At 42.8% G+C, this 16,253-nt stretch overlaps 1 protein-coding gene and 1 pseudogene across 1 annotated transcript in view; one reads left to right on the forward strand and one right to left on the reverse strand.

Moving 5' to 3' along the window:
• The window catches only part of LOC121554440 (alpha-1,6-mannosylglycoprotein 6-beta-N-acetylglucosaminyltransferase A), a 96,067-nt gene extending 94,331 nt beyond the window's left edge, over nucleotides 1-1,736 (forward strand). Inside the window, 1 exon segment of the mRNA XM_045214760.1 lies at nucleotides 52-1,736. Within this exon segment, the coding sequence (XP_045070695.1) occupies nucleotides 52-250 (199 nt within the window). The 3' untranslated portion in view covers nucleotides 251-1,736.
• Nucleotides 1,737-13,079: 11,343 nt separating this feature from the next.
• The window catches only part of LOC123484415, a 44,311-nt pseudogene continuing 41,137 nt past the window's right edge, over nucleotides 13,080-16,253 (reverse strand).

The raw sequence follows: 16,253 nt of genomic DNA on the forward strand, positions 1-16,253 counted from the left end.
CCCTGTGTGGACAATAAAGTAGAATTGAATATTTACCATTTTCTGTCTCAGGTTCGGCATGGACTGCCAGACGGTGGAGTCGTCGGGCGACACGGTGGTGCCTGCGTACAGCGACGCGCGTCATCACTGCGTCTTCCAGTCGGACCTGCTGCTGTTCAGCTGCGCCGGCGCCCACCCCTCCCTCAAACGCGTCTGCCCCTGCCGGGACTACATGAAGGGCCAGGTGGCGCTGTGCAAAGGCTGCCTATAGCCCCTGTCTGTTTGGGTGTGTGGAGAGGATCGAATTGGATTAGATTGGAAACCGTACCCTACCAGAGCGCTGCAGGGAATGGGGGATGGGGTTTCTCTAGTTCTAACCACTCAGACGGCTTGACTCCTCCCCCTTGCTCCACACCTGCAGTCCTGCAGCCTAACTCCTCCCACAGCCAGGCCTCTGGAGGGAGGAAGAGCAGCCTGGGAACCAGACAACAAGGAGACATCTGTATTATTTACATCCGTTTTTAATCGCCTGAACTTTGACCTTTAAGGCATTTTGATCAGCTTGTCAGACGGACAGAATCGGCAGTAAACTGTGGAAATTAAAACGGTGGACAGAGAGAGGCCAGTGAGCTACATACATACTCTGGGAACTGGGAATGTCAATGGAACAGTTGTCAGTAAGACACGGGCAGGAGGAAAGGAGGGTAAAGAAAAAAGAGACATTGCGCATCGGCCTGAATTACTTGAATCAATGGGAGTCGCTGTATATTTGAGGCGGAGCGCATGGCAACAGAGCTCCCTACTGCCCCTTGGCTGTGTGGCAGTGGGTGGTACTGCAGTCTGTGGACCAGTGAATCCACCCACTGTATCTCTCCAAGCTTGTAGTCGCATCGTGTGTGTCGCCACACTCAGCATGCTTTCCTTTCTGCCCCCTGTCCCCTTTTATATTTGAACTATTTTAGCTATGTAGGTTTGCACTGGAGACCCATAAGGGGCCGGCCCAGGCAATAAGGCTCTGTTCCAATGTCCACACTAGCATACTACTTAGGATGAAGCAATGCACAGGGCATGTATTCTGAATGGTATTTGGGAACATAACCTAAAGTATTGTGAAGTTGCCCATAGACCCTGATCTATGGCCAGTTTAGCATTTCCCTTATTTATGGTTAAGGTCATGATTGGGGGAGTGGAAGCTGATCCTAGATCTGTACCTAGGAAACTTCACCTAAAGGAATGCTAGTGTGAAGAAGAAGAAGCAGAGCCAGTTTTACACTGTAACTGTACCGCTCCTCGTAGTCGCGTCTGGACAGGGGAGCGGTCAGATGTAGATATAATGTCGCTTTTAAATGTTCCAAATCGCAAATCACTTTTAATCCTGAGGCATTGTCCCTCGTGGTCATTCCCAACTACAGCTCACATACACACAGAAACACACACAGTCCACCATGGCTCCTCTGTAGCCCTGCATGGTAGATTGACCCTCCTCATGTTCCCAATGTACAGACTAAAGGCTGAGTTTTCAGCTCGCACACATTCACAACCACACCCACCTGACTGACCAGCTGGGATGTGCTGGGGTGTGTGCCAAAACATTGCCAGTAGCCAATGAAAATAATAATTTGTCATTAATACATTTCAATCAAATGTTTCAAGAATTGATTATCAGGAGGTCAGATCAGTCACATGCAATAGCTACAGTGAGGGAAAAATGTATTTGATCCCCTGCTGATTTTGTACGTTTGCCCAATGACAAAGACATGATCAGTCTATAATTTTAAAGTTAGGTTTATTTGAACAGTGAGAGACAGAATAACAACAAAAAAATCCAGAAAAACGCATGTCAAAAATGTTATAAATTGATTTGCATTTTAAAGAGGGAAATAACCCCTCTGCAAAACATGACTTAGTATTGGTGGCAAAACCCTTGTTGGCAATCACAGAGGTCAGACGTTTCTTGTAGATGGCCACCAGGTTTGCACACATCTCAGGAGGGATTTTGTCCCACTCCTCTTTGCAGATCTTCTCCAAGTCATTAAGGTTTCGAACCTGACGTTTGGCAACTCGAACCTTCAGCTCCCTCCACAGATTTTCTATGGGATTAAGGTCTGGAGACTGGCTAGGCCACTCCAGGACCTTAATGTGTTTCTTCTTGAGCCACTCCTTTGTTGCCTTGGCCGTGTGTTTTGGGTCATTGTCATGCTGGAATACCCATCCACGACCCATTTTCAATGCCCTGGCTGAGGGAAGGAGGTTCTCACCCAAGATTTGACGGTACATGGCCCTGTCCATTGTCCCTTTGATGCTGTGAAGTTGTCCTGTCCCCTTAGCAGAAAAACACCCCCAAAGCATAATGTTTCCACCTCCATGTTTGACGGTGGGGATGGTGTTTTGGGGTCATAGGCAGCATTCCTCCTCCTCCAAACACGGCGAGTTGAGTTGATGCCAAAGAGCTCGATTTTAGTCTCATCTGACCACAACACTTTCACCCAGTTCTCCTCTGAATCATTCAGATGTTCATTGGCAAACTTCAGACGGGCTTGTATATGTGCTTTCTTGAGCAGGGGGACCTTGCGGGCGCTGCAGGATTTCAGTCCTTCACGGCGTAGTGTGTTACCAATTGTTTTCTTGGTGACTATGGTCCCAGCTGCCTTGAGATCATTGACAAGATCCTCCCGTGTAGTTCTGGGCTGATTCCTCACCGTTCTCATGATCATTGCAACTCCACGAGGTGAGATCTTGCATGGAGCCCCAGGCCGAGGGAGATTGACAGTTCTTTTGTGTTTCTTCCATTTGCGAATAATCGCACCAACTGTTGTCACCTTCTCACCAAGCTGCTTGGCAATGGTCTTGTAGCCCATTCCAGCCTTGTGTAGGTCTACAATCTTGTCCCTGACATCCTTAGAGAGCTCTTTGGTCTTGGCCATGGTGGAGAGTTTGGAATCTGATTGATTGATTGCTTCTGTGGACAGGTGTCTTTTTTTACAGGTAACAAACTGAGATTAGGAGCATTCCCTTTAAGAGTGTGCTCCTAATCTCAGCTCGTTACCTGTATAAATGACACCTGGGAGCCAGAAATCTTTCTGATTGAGAGGGGGTCAAATACTTATTTCCCTCATTAAAATGCAAATCAATTTATAACATTTTTGACATGCGTTTTTCTGGATTTTGTTGATGTTATTCTGTCTCTCACTGTTCAAATAAACCTACCATTAAAATTATAGACTGATCATTTCTTTGTCAGTGGGCAAACGTACAAAATCAGCAGGGGATCAAATACTTTTTTCCCTCACTGTACTTGACGGGGAGTCTGTGTGACATAGATGATATAGTGTGGTATTGTGCTGTAGACAGTAGAACACCATCAGAGCTGCAGTGGGGAAGGGCACACCTAGACCCAGGCAGATCGAAAATCAGTCATCTCAATCACCGGTATCACACAGGCCCATTGCCTTGGCCACAATAGATTTATCAGAAAAATATTCTAAATTCTAAATAAATATATTGATCATGAATATTTGTACTCTAGATATTTACATCTTTATGTATACATTAGACCGAAAGATCACATACACACGTCATTTCTATGGATATACTGTAAGTTATAGCTCTTGACAGAGCAACACACACACCTGCGACTTCAGTTGACTTGTTTCCTTCATTTGGAAATCGTTTAGGGTCCTAATTTGCCTGCCAATTCGTTTTTCTAAAGCGTCAATAAAAGTTTGAATTAGTAGTCCTTGTTGTGAATGGAAATAATGCACTACTTTAAAATATTTACTGAAGTTTAACAAAATATATTACTAATACTGTATATTCTTCATATGGGTTTTAAATTCTTTTTTTATTTATTTTGTATACAGATCTTTATCTCTGTGTTTGCTGAATTGTTTCTTTTTATTTATAGAAAAGGAGTTTTCTTTTTACAGAGGGTAATTTTATTTATCAAAATATAATATAACGCGTACATTCAAGTGGATGGATGAGACGGGAGTTGTTTGTCCAATCTGACCACCCCCCAGCAACAGTGATGAGAGAGAATGAGAAATTGCAAAGATAATATCCAAATGCTTTGGAAACATGGCTGCAAAAGGCCATGTAGAAACATAGAAACTGGTCAAAAGTAGTACACTATACAGGGAATAGGGTGTCATTTCAGACACACCTTGAGACCGTCCACTTAGACACTGATGAAATGTGTTAGACCGGACAGTAGTGACATACACGTCTCTCTCCTCTCATCACTGTGCTTTCGGGGTGATGATAACATTGGTACAAAAAGCAGCACACCCCTTTTTTTTATTGTAAATACCAGCAAGAACCTTGTGATGTTTTTATTTTCAGATCTTAATGCAAACCATTTGCACATTTGTAAATATAGATACGTTGTCTTTTAATTGGTCACTTACTTTTTACGACTTGCTTTTTTCTCCGTACTGTCCAGATCATTTTTTATTAAGTTTGTGTATACGATCTGCAGCCAAGCTACCATTTTAAAAGTACATGATGTGCCTTTTAATGGTTATTACTAGACTCGCTTATCAGTACCTGCCCAATAGATCTACCGGACCTACTGCCAGAGAAAATTGTTAGTTGAGTTCACATAGTTTGCTAGAAGGATAATGTTTCTTGTAAAATGTACTGTGTAGGTAAACAGTAACGTATGCGTTGGACTTAGTGGTGATGGTTAAAGCAAATGTGTCTTAATGCTGTTGTGGACATGTTTACCGAAGGCTTTTAGTGGGGTAAAATACAGCGTATAAAAGCATCTGATTCTGTGTGGCAGTGGCCTTGTTCTATTCCTATTAGAGTCAGGCTTATTTAGAGTATGTTGTCAACTGTTTGCTTCTTTCCTTTCATTGGTTGTTATTTATAAATTAGGGATCTTGAGCACCAATAGAAATAGCCTCTGTAATTGTCTATTTTTTAAATTGGTTTGTCCTAAAACCATTAATGGAACTCAAAATGATAGCTGAAAGGAAGATGTATTATGGGCATGAAAAGGTTTCCTCAAGTCTCTTTAACCCAACATCAAATGTCTCAGTTGTCAAATCAGCATTTGCATTCATATATATCCATAATTACCTTTCTTTTCAATCTCAACCTTGTTTTAAGCTATCATGGAAAAGCTAAAGCAACGATTGTTCTGGGACTAAATTATGACCGTACAAAAAAAGAAACATTTTGTTTTCACAGTTTCTGACGAATAAGCAGGATATAACTTTATTTTTCAATAAAACTTTTTCTGTGACAAATGGGTCTCAGTCTTGTGTGTTCTATAGAAATGTACATTGTTTACACTACAGGCATTACAGTTGCAATATTTACATTCGCACATAAAACTACACACTTCATGACCGACTGGCCAACATTGTCCTGACGCTCAGCTGTGCGTGTCTGTGTTAGCAAACACGAGTAGTCCGCCTTTCTGCTGAAATGTTTTCCTAACAGTTGATTGTGTACAAGCCTATGCAAATCTTAACTGCTGCCATCTCAAAAACTTTGAGACCACTGAACCACATTGTAGATACATTGCAAACCAAATATTTTTGGGGTTAGATTCAATCCGTAGCGCTGAAGTTCCACGTTGTAGCCTGATTGACATTTAAAGGCAATGTTCCCACGTTAGCGGAGACTGCATTCACGGTAAACGCTGCTGCATACAGTATGTCGGCCCAATGGGAAATTACCTTTACATTTCAAGCGCGCTATGTGGCTGAACTTCGGCAATACGGATTCAATCCAGCCCTGAGTTTTGTGTGATTACTGTTCAAAGTAGGAGCTCAAATGAACTATTTTGCACGACCTTAAAAAAATAACCTGGGTCGGAAAATAAAAAGTTGCATTTCTTATTGGCCAAGTTCAGGTAGTCACTCCCGGTTTCTGTCCGTGTTCTTACATTGGGTGCCTTCTGAACACAACCCTGCTCTCCCAAAAAGTGAAGTTCTCTCAGTTGTGTAGAAACACCCCTAACACATTGACTGTTACAGTGAGTTTTTTAAGTGTAACAAATATAGAGTACATACAGCAGCAAGCATAGACCTCACCACATGAACCATAAACACTGAATAATTTCTGTGAATGCATTACCAACTATGCTAGACATTAAGTAGACAATCACAAACAACAGCATTTCCAACTGTTTACAAGAGCAATTCCCTGCAAGTAAACTTTCAAAGTTCATATTCTACAGTTTCCAGAATTCTGGGATCTGTCCAGATGTGTGCGATGTTATACTATATTAATATGTAATTATCATAGAAATGCATTTTGTAGAGCAGATATGATCTTCTGTCTTGTAAAGTTACGCATCATGTCAGCTCTATTCATTACATTTCTATCTGCAAAGTTCTGGAGCAGTTTACTTACAGAATGTGCCCCAGGTCAATGGTTAAGGCTTTGTTTCTGTGCAGTGCAATTGTGGCTTGGAAAGGATGACATTTCCATCTGCTAATAAAGGATATGCCTCCTTTGATACCTCACTATCTTTGATTGGTGTCCGAGACCAGCGAGCCATGTAGCCCAAAGGCCTGGCAGATGGCGATATTGAGTCATTTCATCTTACCGTCCAAACGCATTGTATGCAGCCGGTATCCACTGGCCTACCACACACCTCCACAAGGCAGGGGGCCCACAAGCTCTGAGGGACCATGTGCCTGACATCGGTCTATTTTTAAAAATGTAATACATCATTTTGACAGTAACCCTCCTAAAAGTCATTCATAAAACTTTTTAATTTCCATATGTACTAGGAAACTAAGTGTTTGTTTCTTGGGCTTCAGGAATGTGACTGGAAAAGTGCCTCCCCACTGGGCACACACTGGTTGAATCAACTTTGTTTCCACGTAATTTCATTGAAATTAAGTAGAACCAATGTGGAATAAACGATGAATTGATGTCTGTGCCCTGTGGGTCAGGCCTTGAAAAAGAAAAAAACGAACCTTGCTGTGGTCCAGAGAAACTGCGTTATGCCAGTGCTCGTATCCCCCGTGGACTGGTTCGTACCTAAAACATTCTCTATTCAGGCTGCAAAGGTGTCGATTTCCTCAACTATATTTAATGGTGAGAAGGTGGGTAAAATATGCATACTTTCTTTATGAAATACCATTTTCCACCATCATGCTAGAGTGGCTAATGCTACTTCCTGATGTTGCGCCCTGCATTCAGCCAGGGGTAAACAACAGACTGCTGCAACCTGATTGGCTGAACACGATACGCAACATCCGGGACTACCATTCCTAGGCATTAGCCACTCTAGCATGGTGGTGGAAAATTGTGTTTTATAAAAAAAAGTTAGCATATTTCCCCCTTTTTTTTTTGCCTTCTCACCATTAAATATAGTAAAGGAGGAAACTGACGCCTTTGCAGCCTGAATGGAGAATGTTTTAGGTATGAAACGGTCCACGAGCGATACTGAGTGAATTGCAGGCTGCATACAATGCCTTTGGAAGGTAAGATGAAATGACTCAATATCGCCACCTGCTGGCCTTTGGGCTAAGAGCCATGGTGCTCCAAGGAGCCTGTGATTTAGGTCACGTTCCATGCCGACTACATTGCAGACATGCATTGCATGAACCAATGGTTGTGTGCCACATCATTGGCTGCAGAGTCGGGTATCAAGATTGTTTTATCATATGATATGGTAAACTGATATTAGGGTTAGGCGTTGTGAGATCTGGCATGCTTCTGCAATGTAGTCAGCCTGGAACGCAGCATTTTACATTTTTTTACATTTTAGTCATTTAGCAGACGCTCTTATCCAGAGCGACTTACAGGAGCAATTAGGGTTAAGTGCCTTGCTCAAGGGCACATTTACGTCATTTAGCAGACGCTCTTATCCAGAGCGACTACAAATTGGTGCATTCACCCTATAGCCAGTGGGATAACCACTTTACAATTATACTTTTTTTTTTTTTTTTTTTTTTTTTTGGGGGGGGGGGGGTAGAAGGATTACTTTATCCTATCCCAGGTGTTCCTTAAAGAGGTGGGGTTTCAAATGTCTCCGGAAGGTGGTGAGTGACTCCGCTGTCCTGGCGTCGTGAGGGAGCTTGTTCCACCATTGGGGGTGCCAGAGCAGCGAACAGCTTTGACTGGGCTGAGCGGGAACTATGCTTCCGCAGAGGAAGGGAGCCAGCAGGCCAGAGGTGGATGAACGCAATGCCCTCGCCTGGGTGTAGGGACTGATCAGAGCCTGAAGGTACGGAGGTGCCGTTCCCCTCACTGCTCCATAGGCAAGCACCATGGTCTTGTAACGGATGCGAGCTTCAACTGGAAGCCAGTGGAGTGTGCGGAGGAGGGGGTGACGTGAGAGAACTTGGGAAGGTTGAACACCAGACGGGCTGCGGCATTCTGGATGAGTTGTAGGGGGTTTAATGCAGCCTTAGTGTTGTGCTTGACAACAGGCATAAAGTTTTGGGGTAGCATTAATATCCATACTTTTCGACTGAAAACAGTCACAAAAAACAAAGGTTACAGTGGTGCAACTCATGCTCAATCACATTATCGTAGTAAATTCAAACAGATCCTAGATCCTGAACTTCCAGTACATCTAATGACACTTTCCTTTGAGAAGACAAATATAGACTTTTATCTTAAGCACTCTTAATACAGAACAACACCGCAACCCTTTATCTAACAAGTTTCTGTTTAAATTGGCAATACCAATGTAAACATATCAACTTATATTACATTATGTACAATAATTCATTGCTATGTACAAAAGGTGCTGGTCAGAATTAGAGTAAGGCGGGATTCAATCCAAAGCGCATTATAAAGCAGCACAGTTGACATGCGACAATGCACCTTTGAAAAGCAATTTCCCGGCATTAGGGAGATCACATTCATGGCAAATGCTGTGAATGTCAGCTCAAGTGTAAATTAACTTTAAAAGTGCATTGTCGGCTGTCCAGCGCACTGCTCTATAATGAGCCTTGGATTGAATCCTGGTCTAAAAGCCATTTGCAGTGAGCGCAATGACCCGTCCCACCTGTAAACAACATTCCCTTTCTATATGTACAAAAATGTATTTGTGTTATAATGCACTATAATAACTAATGACTTATGGACAACTTTCATTGGTACAGTATTATGAAAGACGGCATAAGTATACACATCTTAATAGCTTGATTTCAATCATCTTAATTTAGGGCTCTATTCAATATGTATCCTGAAGATTTACAGAAATGTAAAGGTAATTTCCTATTGAGCCGACATCTGCCGTGTTTACCGCTAACCCGGGAACATTACCTTCAATCATGCTGTAACGCTGAATTTCCGCGATACGGCTTGAATAGAGCCCTTAAGCACACTCCTTGTGCAATGGGTCAACATTGTATTACCGTATTCATGTAATTCATTTAACAATGATTTATGTGGATTATTTTCATTTTGCAAACCACATACACTATATATACAAAAGTATGTGGACACCCCTTAAAATTAGGCCACACAAGCTCACAGAACGGGACCGCTGAGTGCTGTCCTCGGTTGCAACACTCACTACCGAGTTCCAAACTGCCTCTGGAAGCAACATCAGCACAAGAACTGTTCGTCAGGAGCTTCATGAAATGGGTTTCCATAGCCCGAGCAGCTGCACACAAGCCTAAGATCACCATGCACAATGCCAAGCGTTGGCTGGAGTGGCGCCATTGGACTCTGGAGCAGTCTGGCAGTCCGACGGACTAATCTGGATTCGGCGGATGCCAGGAGAATGCTACCTGCCCCAATGCATAGTGCCAACTGAAAGTTTGGTGGAGGAGGAATAATGGTCTGGGGCTGTTTTTCATGGTTCGGCCTAGGCCCCTTAGTTCCAGTGAAGGGAAATCTTAACGCTACAGCATACAATGATATTCTAGACGATTCTGTGCTTCCAACTTTGTGGCAACAGTTTGGGGAAGGCCCTTTCCTGTTTCAGCATGACAATGCCCCCGTGCACAAAGTGAGGTCCATACAGAAATGGTTTGTCGAGATCGTGTGGAAGAACTTGACTGGCCTGCACAGAGCCCTGACCTCAACCCCATCGACCACCTTCGGGATGAATTGGAATGCCGACTGCGAGCCAGGCCTAATCGCCCAACATCAGTGCCTAACCTCAGTAATTATCTTGTGGCTGAATGAAAACAAGTCCACGCAGCAATGTTCCAACATCTAGTGGAAAGGCTTCCCATTAGAGTGGTGGCTGTTATAGCAGCAAAGGGGGGACCAACTCCATATTAATGCCCATGATTTTGGAATGAGATGTACTTTTGGTCATGTAGTGTCCTACATCCAGCGTGGCAGATTGTGAAAGCTTAAAACAACATAATTATATATGGTATATTTACTTGCCAGGATGACCGTATTTCCCCCCTCAGATTTGGTTAAGGAATTAGATAAAGAAGAGGGAATGGCCTAAAAAGGGATGACCTGTTGTGTTCTAGCCAACAGATTTGGCTGCAGTGCACAGAAAATGACTTGTTTTAATTCCAGCGTAATCATCTCTGGCTAGAGTCTTTGGCTCCAGTCATGTTGTTTGTTGATGGTCTGCCACAGGCTTTTATTCAACACCCCTTAATGTGACCCTCTTAAGCAATACAGCAAACATGAGCTGGCGACAGGGACATTTGTGCGTTCATATTCACTAATCAAACGATACAGGTTTTGTCCCAAATAGCACCCTATTCTCTATAGTGCACTATTTTTGACCAGGGCCCATAGTGACTATGTAGGGAACAGGGTGGCATTTGGGACACCCCAATAGAGACGAGTCTTCTGTCATGTTGTTATTGCACACACTGTACTGTGCATCTGTGCTACACTATTTTCCTCCATACTATACTCTTGTGTCTACAATTGATAATACAATGGGCATCTCAGAAATCACTTTTCCCTGCAGATTTTTTTGGGATAGCAAACATGTCCTACAGCTACTAATAGTAGTAACTACCACCCTAAAATATACTTTACCTGCTACTACATCATGCCTACATAAACGCAACACATCTACTTTGAGCAGTGGTGTCATAAACAGAAATAGGCTGTGTGCCAAATACCACCCTATTTCCTACATAGTGCACTTTTTATGGGTCCTGGTCAAAAGTAGTGCATATAAAGGGAATAGGGTGCCATTTTGGACACACAGTGTTACTGAACAAAAGAAAAGGCCTATTAGAAACCATTGAAATCCCATAAGGAGAGAGATCCTACAATGCATATCTGAATCGGCCATCTTGTCCAAGGGGAGCTAGAGATACAGTGGGGGAAAAAAGTATTTAGTCAGCCACCAATTGTGCAAGTTCTCCCACTTAAAAAAGAGGAGAGAGGCCTGTAATTTTCATCATAGGTACACGTCAACTATGACAGACAAAACGAGGAAAGAAAATCCAGAAAATCACATTGTAGGATTTTTTAATGAATTTATTTGCAAATTATGGTGGAAAATAAGTATTTGGTCAATAACAAAAGTTTCTCAATACTTTGTTATATACCCTTTGTTGGCAATGACACAGGTCAAACTTTTTCTGTAAGTCTTCACAAGGTTTTCACACACTGTTGCTGGTATTTTGGCCCTTCCTCCATGCAGATCTCCTCTAGAGCAGAGATGTTTTGGGGCTGTCGCTGGGCAACACGGACTTTCAACTCCCTCCAAAGATTTTCTATGGGTTGAGATCTGGAGACTGGCTAGGCCACTCCAGGACCTTGAAATGCTTCTTACGAAGCCACTCCTTTGTTGCCCGGGCGGTGTGTTTGGGATCATTGTCATGCTGAAAGACCCAGCCACGTTTCATCTTCAATGCCCTTGCTGATGGAAGGAGGTTTTCACTCAAAATCTCATGATACATGGCCCCATTCATTCTTTCCTTTACACGGATCAGTCGTCCTGGTCCCTTTGCAGAAAAACAGCCCCAAAGCATGATGTTTCCACCCCAATGCTTCACAGTAGGTATGGTGTTGCAACTCAGCATTCTTTGTCCTCCAAACACGACGAGTTGAGCTTTTACAAAAAAGTTATATTTTGGTTTCATCTGACCATATGACATTCTCCCAATCCTCTTCTGGATCATCCAAAATGCACTCTAGCAAACTTCAGACGGGCCTGGACATGTACTGGCTTAAGCAGGGGGACACGTCTGGCACTGCAGGATTTGAGTCCCCTGGCGGTGTAGTGTGTTACTGATGGTAGGCTTTGTTACTTTGGTCCCAGCTCTCTGCAGGTCATTCACTAGGTCCCCCGTGTGGTTCTGGGATTTTTGCTCACCGTTCTTGTGATCATTTTGACCCCACGGGGTGAGATCTTGCATGGAGCCCCAGATCGAGGGAGATTATCAGTGGTCTTGTATGTCTTCCATTTCCTAATAATTGCTCCCACAGTTGATTTCTTCAAACCAAGCTGCTTACCTATTGCAGATTCAGTCTTCCCAGCCTGGTGCAGCTCTACAATTTTGTTTCTGGTGTCCTTTGACAGCTCTTTGGTCTTGGCCATAGTGGAGTTTGGAGTGTGACTGTTTGAGGTTGTGGACAGGTGTCTTTTATACTGATAACAAGTTCAAACAGGTGCCATTAATACAGGTAACGAATGGAGGACAGAGGAGCCTCTTAAAGAAGAAGTTACAGGTCTGTGAGAGCCAGAAATCTTGCTTGTTTGTAGGTGACCAAATAGTTATTTTCCACCATAATTTGCAAATAAATTCATTAAAATTCCTACAATGTGATTTTCTGGATTTTTTAAAATCAATTTGTCTGTCATAGTTGACGTGTACCAATGATGAAAATTACAGGCCTCTCTCATCTTTTGAAGTGGGAGAACTTGCACAATTGGTGGCTAACTAAATACTTTTTTTCCCCACTGTATGAACACCAGACTGTAATCAGTGGAAAAGGTGCAGTGCCTTTGTAGCATCAGTGACATAATTTTCTGACGACTCAGCAGCCCACGTCCTTCTGTCTGTCCTTCTACCTCCCCCTGATTCGACAGAGGAGGAGGAGAAACATTGAAGGAAAATTCCTCCATCTTCTCTTTGACTTCGTAATGACTTCTATGGACGGTCAGGTTTGGAGTCTGAGACAGACAGGGGGAACGCTGCAGAATGGACCACTTGGGTCTAACTAAAAATGCCACTCGGCGGGCACCTTGAGGTCTAATTCAATCAATAGGTTTGTCATGGTGACTGGAGAGATCTAGCAGGAAGAATGGAGCTGAGCTGGATAGGGACTGGGCGTAGATATACATATCCTAGAACCGACACTGGACGTACATATACTGTATGTAGTAGCCTAGAACCCATCCCCCTCTGTGCCCTCGCTGCCCTTCCGTGTTCTTCTGTCACTCAAATCGCTCGTAGTTCCTCGTCTGTCGTACTCGAGGGACCATATCAACCAGCAGCCTGTGATAGGAAAGAGACATTCATACGAATGAAATTACTAACATACACAGGCACACACACACAGTGAGAGCTGCAACTGCATTTCATTGCCAATATTCAATTAGTGAAAACGTAGTTTCTTCTGAAATTCTGAAATGAATCTAAAACAGAATGTGTTGAGTAAATGAATTTATCATGTCGGATTATTTAAGTACATTTGTATAACCACTGCATCTGCGTTTGTTGATGCATTTGTTGATGCACCCTGGAGTGTCACGTTTTGATTTATTTTCCTGGAAGTTGTTCCCTGAGTCTCCCCGAGTCTATTTCATCACACTCTACTTAACAGGTGAGCTCATGTGAGGCAAGCTGAAGTTCTGTGATTGGAATGCTCCCTGGGACAGAACACTGCCAAGCCTAGTGACAGGCTGCACTGCCAGTATAGTGCAGTGTTTCCCCTAGGATTTTCTTCAGCAGCAGTGGAAAAGTTAGCATGAGGGGGGGTTGTGGTAGTGGGACCAATGGCGCAGTCTGTGACCAATTTTTTTTTAGGCCCTCCTCTTGACCAGAGACACAATTTTGCTGTTTTAAAGTTTGTTTCCTTCAATTCTACACATTTTGTCATTGGACTGAGATAAAAAAATTCAGTTGTAAAGCTAATTTCATGCAATTCTACACGTTTTGCAATGGCTTATGCCGTGTTATTATGCTATCTGAGTGACTCAAACATTATAACAAAATCAATGGGCGCCCCATGCCATGACATTTTTGGTAATTTTAGAGTCTCCCTAACTGTCTGGTTTTTATTTTGGTGGTTGTTATTTCTCAAAGATGATCTTATTTAAAAATACACTGAGTATACCAAACATTAGGAACACCTTCCTAATATTGAGTTTCACCCCATTTTGCCCTCAGAACAGCCTCAGTTCGTCAGGGCATGGACTCTACAAGGTGTCGAAAGCATTCCCACAGGGATGCTGGCCCATGTTGACTCAATGCTTCCCACATTTGTGTCAAGTTGGCTGGATGTCCTTTGGGTGGTGGAGCATTCTTGACACACGGGAAACTGTTGAGCCTGAAAAACCCAGCAGCGTTGCAGTTCTTGACACAAACTGGTGCGCCTTACACCTACTACCATACCTCGTTCAAAGGCAGTTAAATATTTTGTCTTGCCCATTCACACTGAATGACACACATACACATCTCTCATCTCTGACCATAGGCCTGACTAACCTTGTAATCCAAGATTTGTTGATGTTCATGAAATCACATTTTAAGTTCTTGTTACATAAAGCAGAATTAAACCTTCATCTGGATTAATTTGTCCATAATGAAGTATATGAGGTGCTTTCTCCTGTACAAATGAGTCATACACTAAGTTCATTTATGTATTCCTTTTTGTGTTTACTTGGTCCTGTGTTTTCCGTCTGTATCTGAGATGCAAACAGGTTATGGTACATTGACAGCGTTTTCCATACCCCAGGCATGTACTCTCCTGTACCTGTTTTTCCATCTTTAAAGTTCTTCAGTTGAGCAGCTATCAGTTTGCAAAGATAAAGATTATAAGGATATGTTTTTAGGTCACAAACATCATCTGTAATGATACAGTTGAAGTCGGAAGTTTACATACACTTAGGTTGGAGTCATTAAAACTCGTTTTTCAACCACTCCACAAATTTCTTGTTAACAAACTATAGTTTTGGCAAGTCGGTTAGGACATCTACTTTGTGCATGACACAAGTAATTTTTTCCAACAATTGTTTCCAGACAGATTATTTCACTTATAATTCACTATCACAATTCCAGTGGGTCAGAAGTTTACATACACTAAGTTGACTGTGCCTTTAAACAGCTTGGAAAATTCCAGAAAATGATGTCATGGCTTTAGAAGCTTCTGATAAGCTAATTGACATAATTTGAGTCAATTGGAGGTGTACCTGTGGATGTATTTCAAGGCCTACCTTCAAACTCAGTGCCTCTTTCGTTGACATCATGGGAAAATCAAAAGAAATCAGCCAAGACCTCAGAAAAAAAATGGGTTCATCCTTGGGAGCAATTTCCAAACGCCTGAAGGTACCACATTCATCTGTACAAACAATAGTACGCAAGTATAAACACCATGGGACCACGCAGCCGTCATACCGCTCAGGAAGGAGACGCGTTCTGTCTCCTAGAGATGAACGTACTTTGGTGCGAAAAGTGCAAATCAATCCCAGAGGACCTTGTGAAGATGCTGGAGGAAACGGGTACAAAAGTATCTATATCAACAGTAAAACGAGTCCTATATCGACATAACCTGAAAGGCCGCTCAACAAGGAAGATGCCACTGCTCCAAAACCGGCATAAAAAAAGACAGACTACGGTTTGCAACTGCACATGGGGACAAAGATCGTGCTTTTGGAGAAATGTCCTCTGGTCTGATGAAACAAAAATAGAACTGTTTGGCCATAATGACCATCGTTATGTTTGGAGAATAAAGGGGGTCGTTTGCAAGCCGAAGAACACCATCCCAACCGTGAAGCACGGGGATGGCAGCATCATGCTGTGGGGGTGCTTTTCTGCAGGAGGGACTGGTGCACTTCACAAAATAGATGGCATCATGAGGAAGGAAAATTATGTGGATATATTGAAGCAACATCTCAAGACATCAGTCAGGACGTTAAAGCTTGGTCGCAAATGGGTCTTCCAAATGGACAATGACCCCAAGCATATTTCCAAAGTTGTGGCAAAATGGCTTAAGGACAACAAAGTCAAGGTATTGAGTGGCCATCACAAAGCCCTGACTTCAATCCTATAGAAAGTTTGTGGGCAGAACTGAAAAAAATGTGTGCGAGCAAGGAGGCCTACAAACCTGACTCAGTTACACCAGCTCTGTCAGGAGGAATGGGCCAAAAATTCACCCAAATTATTGTGGGAAGCTTGTGGAAGGCTACCCAA

The sequence above is a fragment of the Coregonus clupeaformis genome, unplaced genomic scaffold (assembly GCF_020615455.1).
Source record: "Coregonus clupeaformis isolate EN_2021a unplaced genomic scaffold, ASM2061545v1 scaf0305, whole genome shotgun sequence".
NCBI classification, from domain to species: Eukaryota; Metazoa; Chordata; class Actinopteri; order Salmoniformes; family Salmonidae; genus Coregonus; species Coregonus clupeaformis.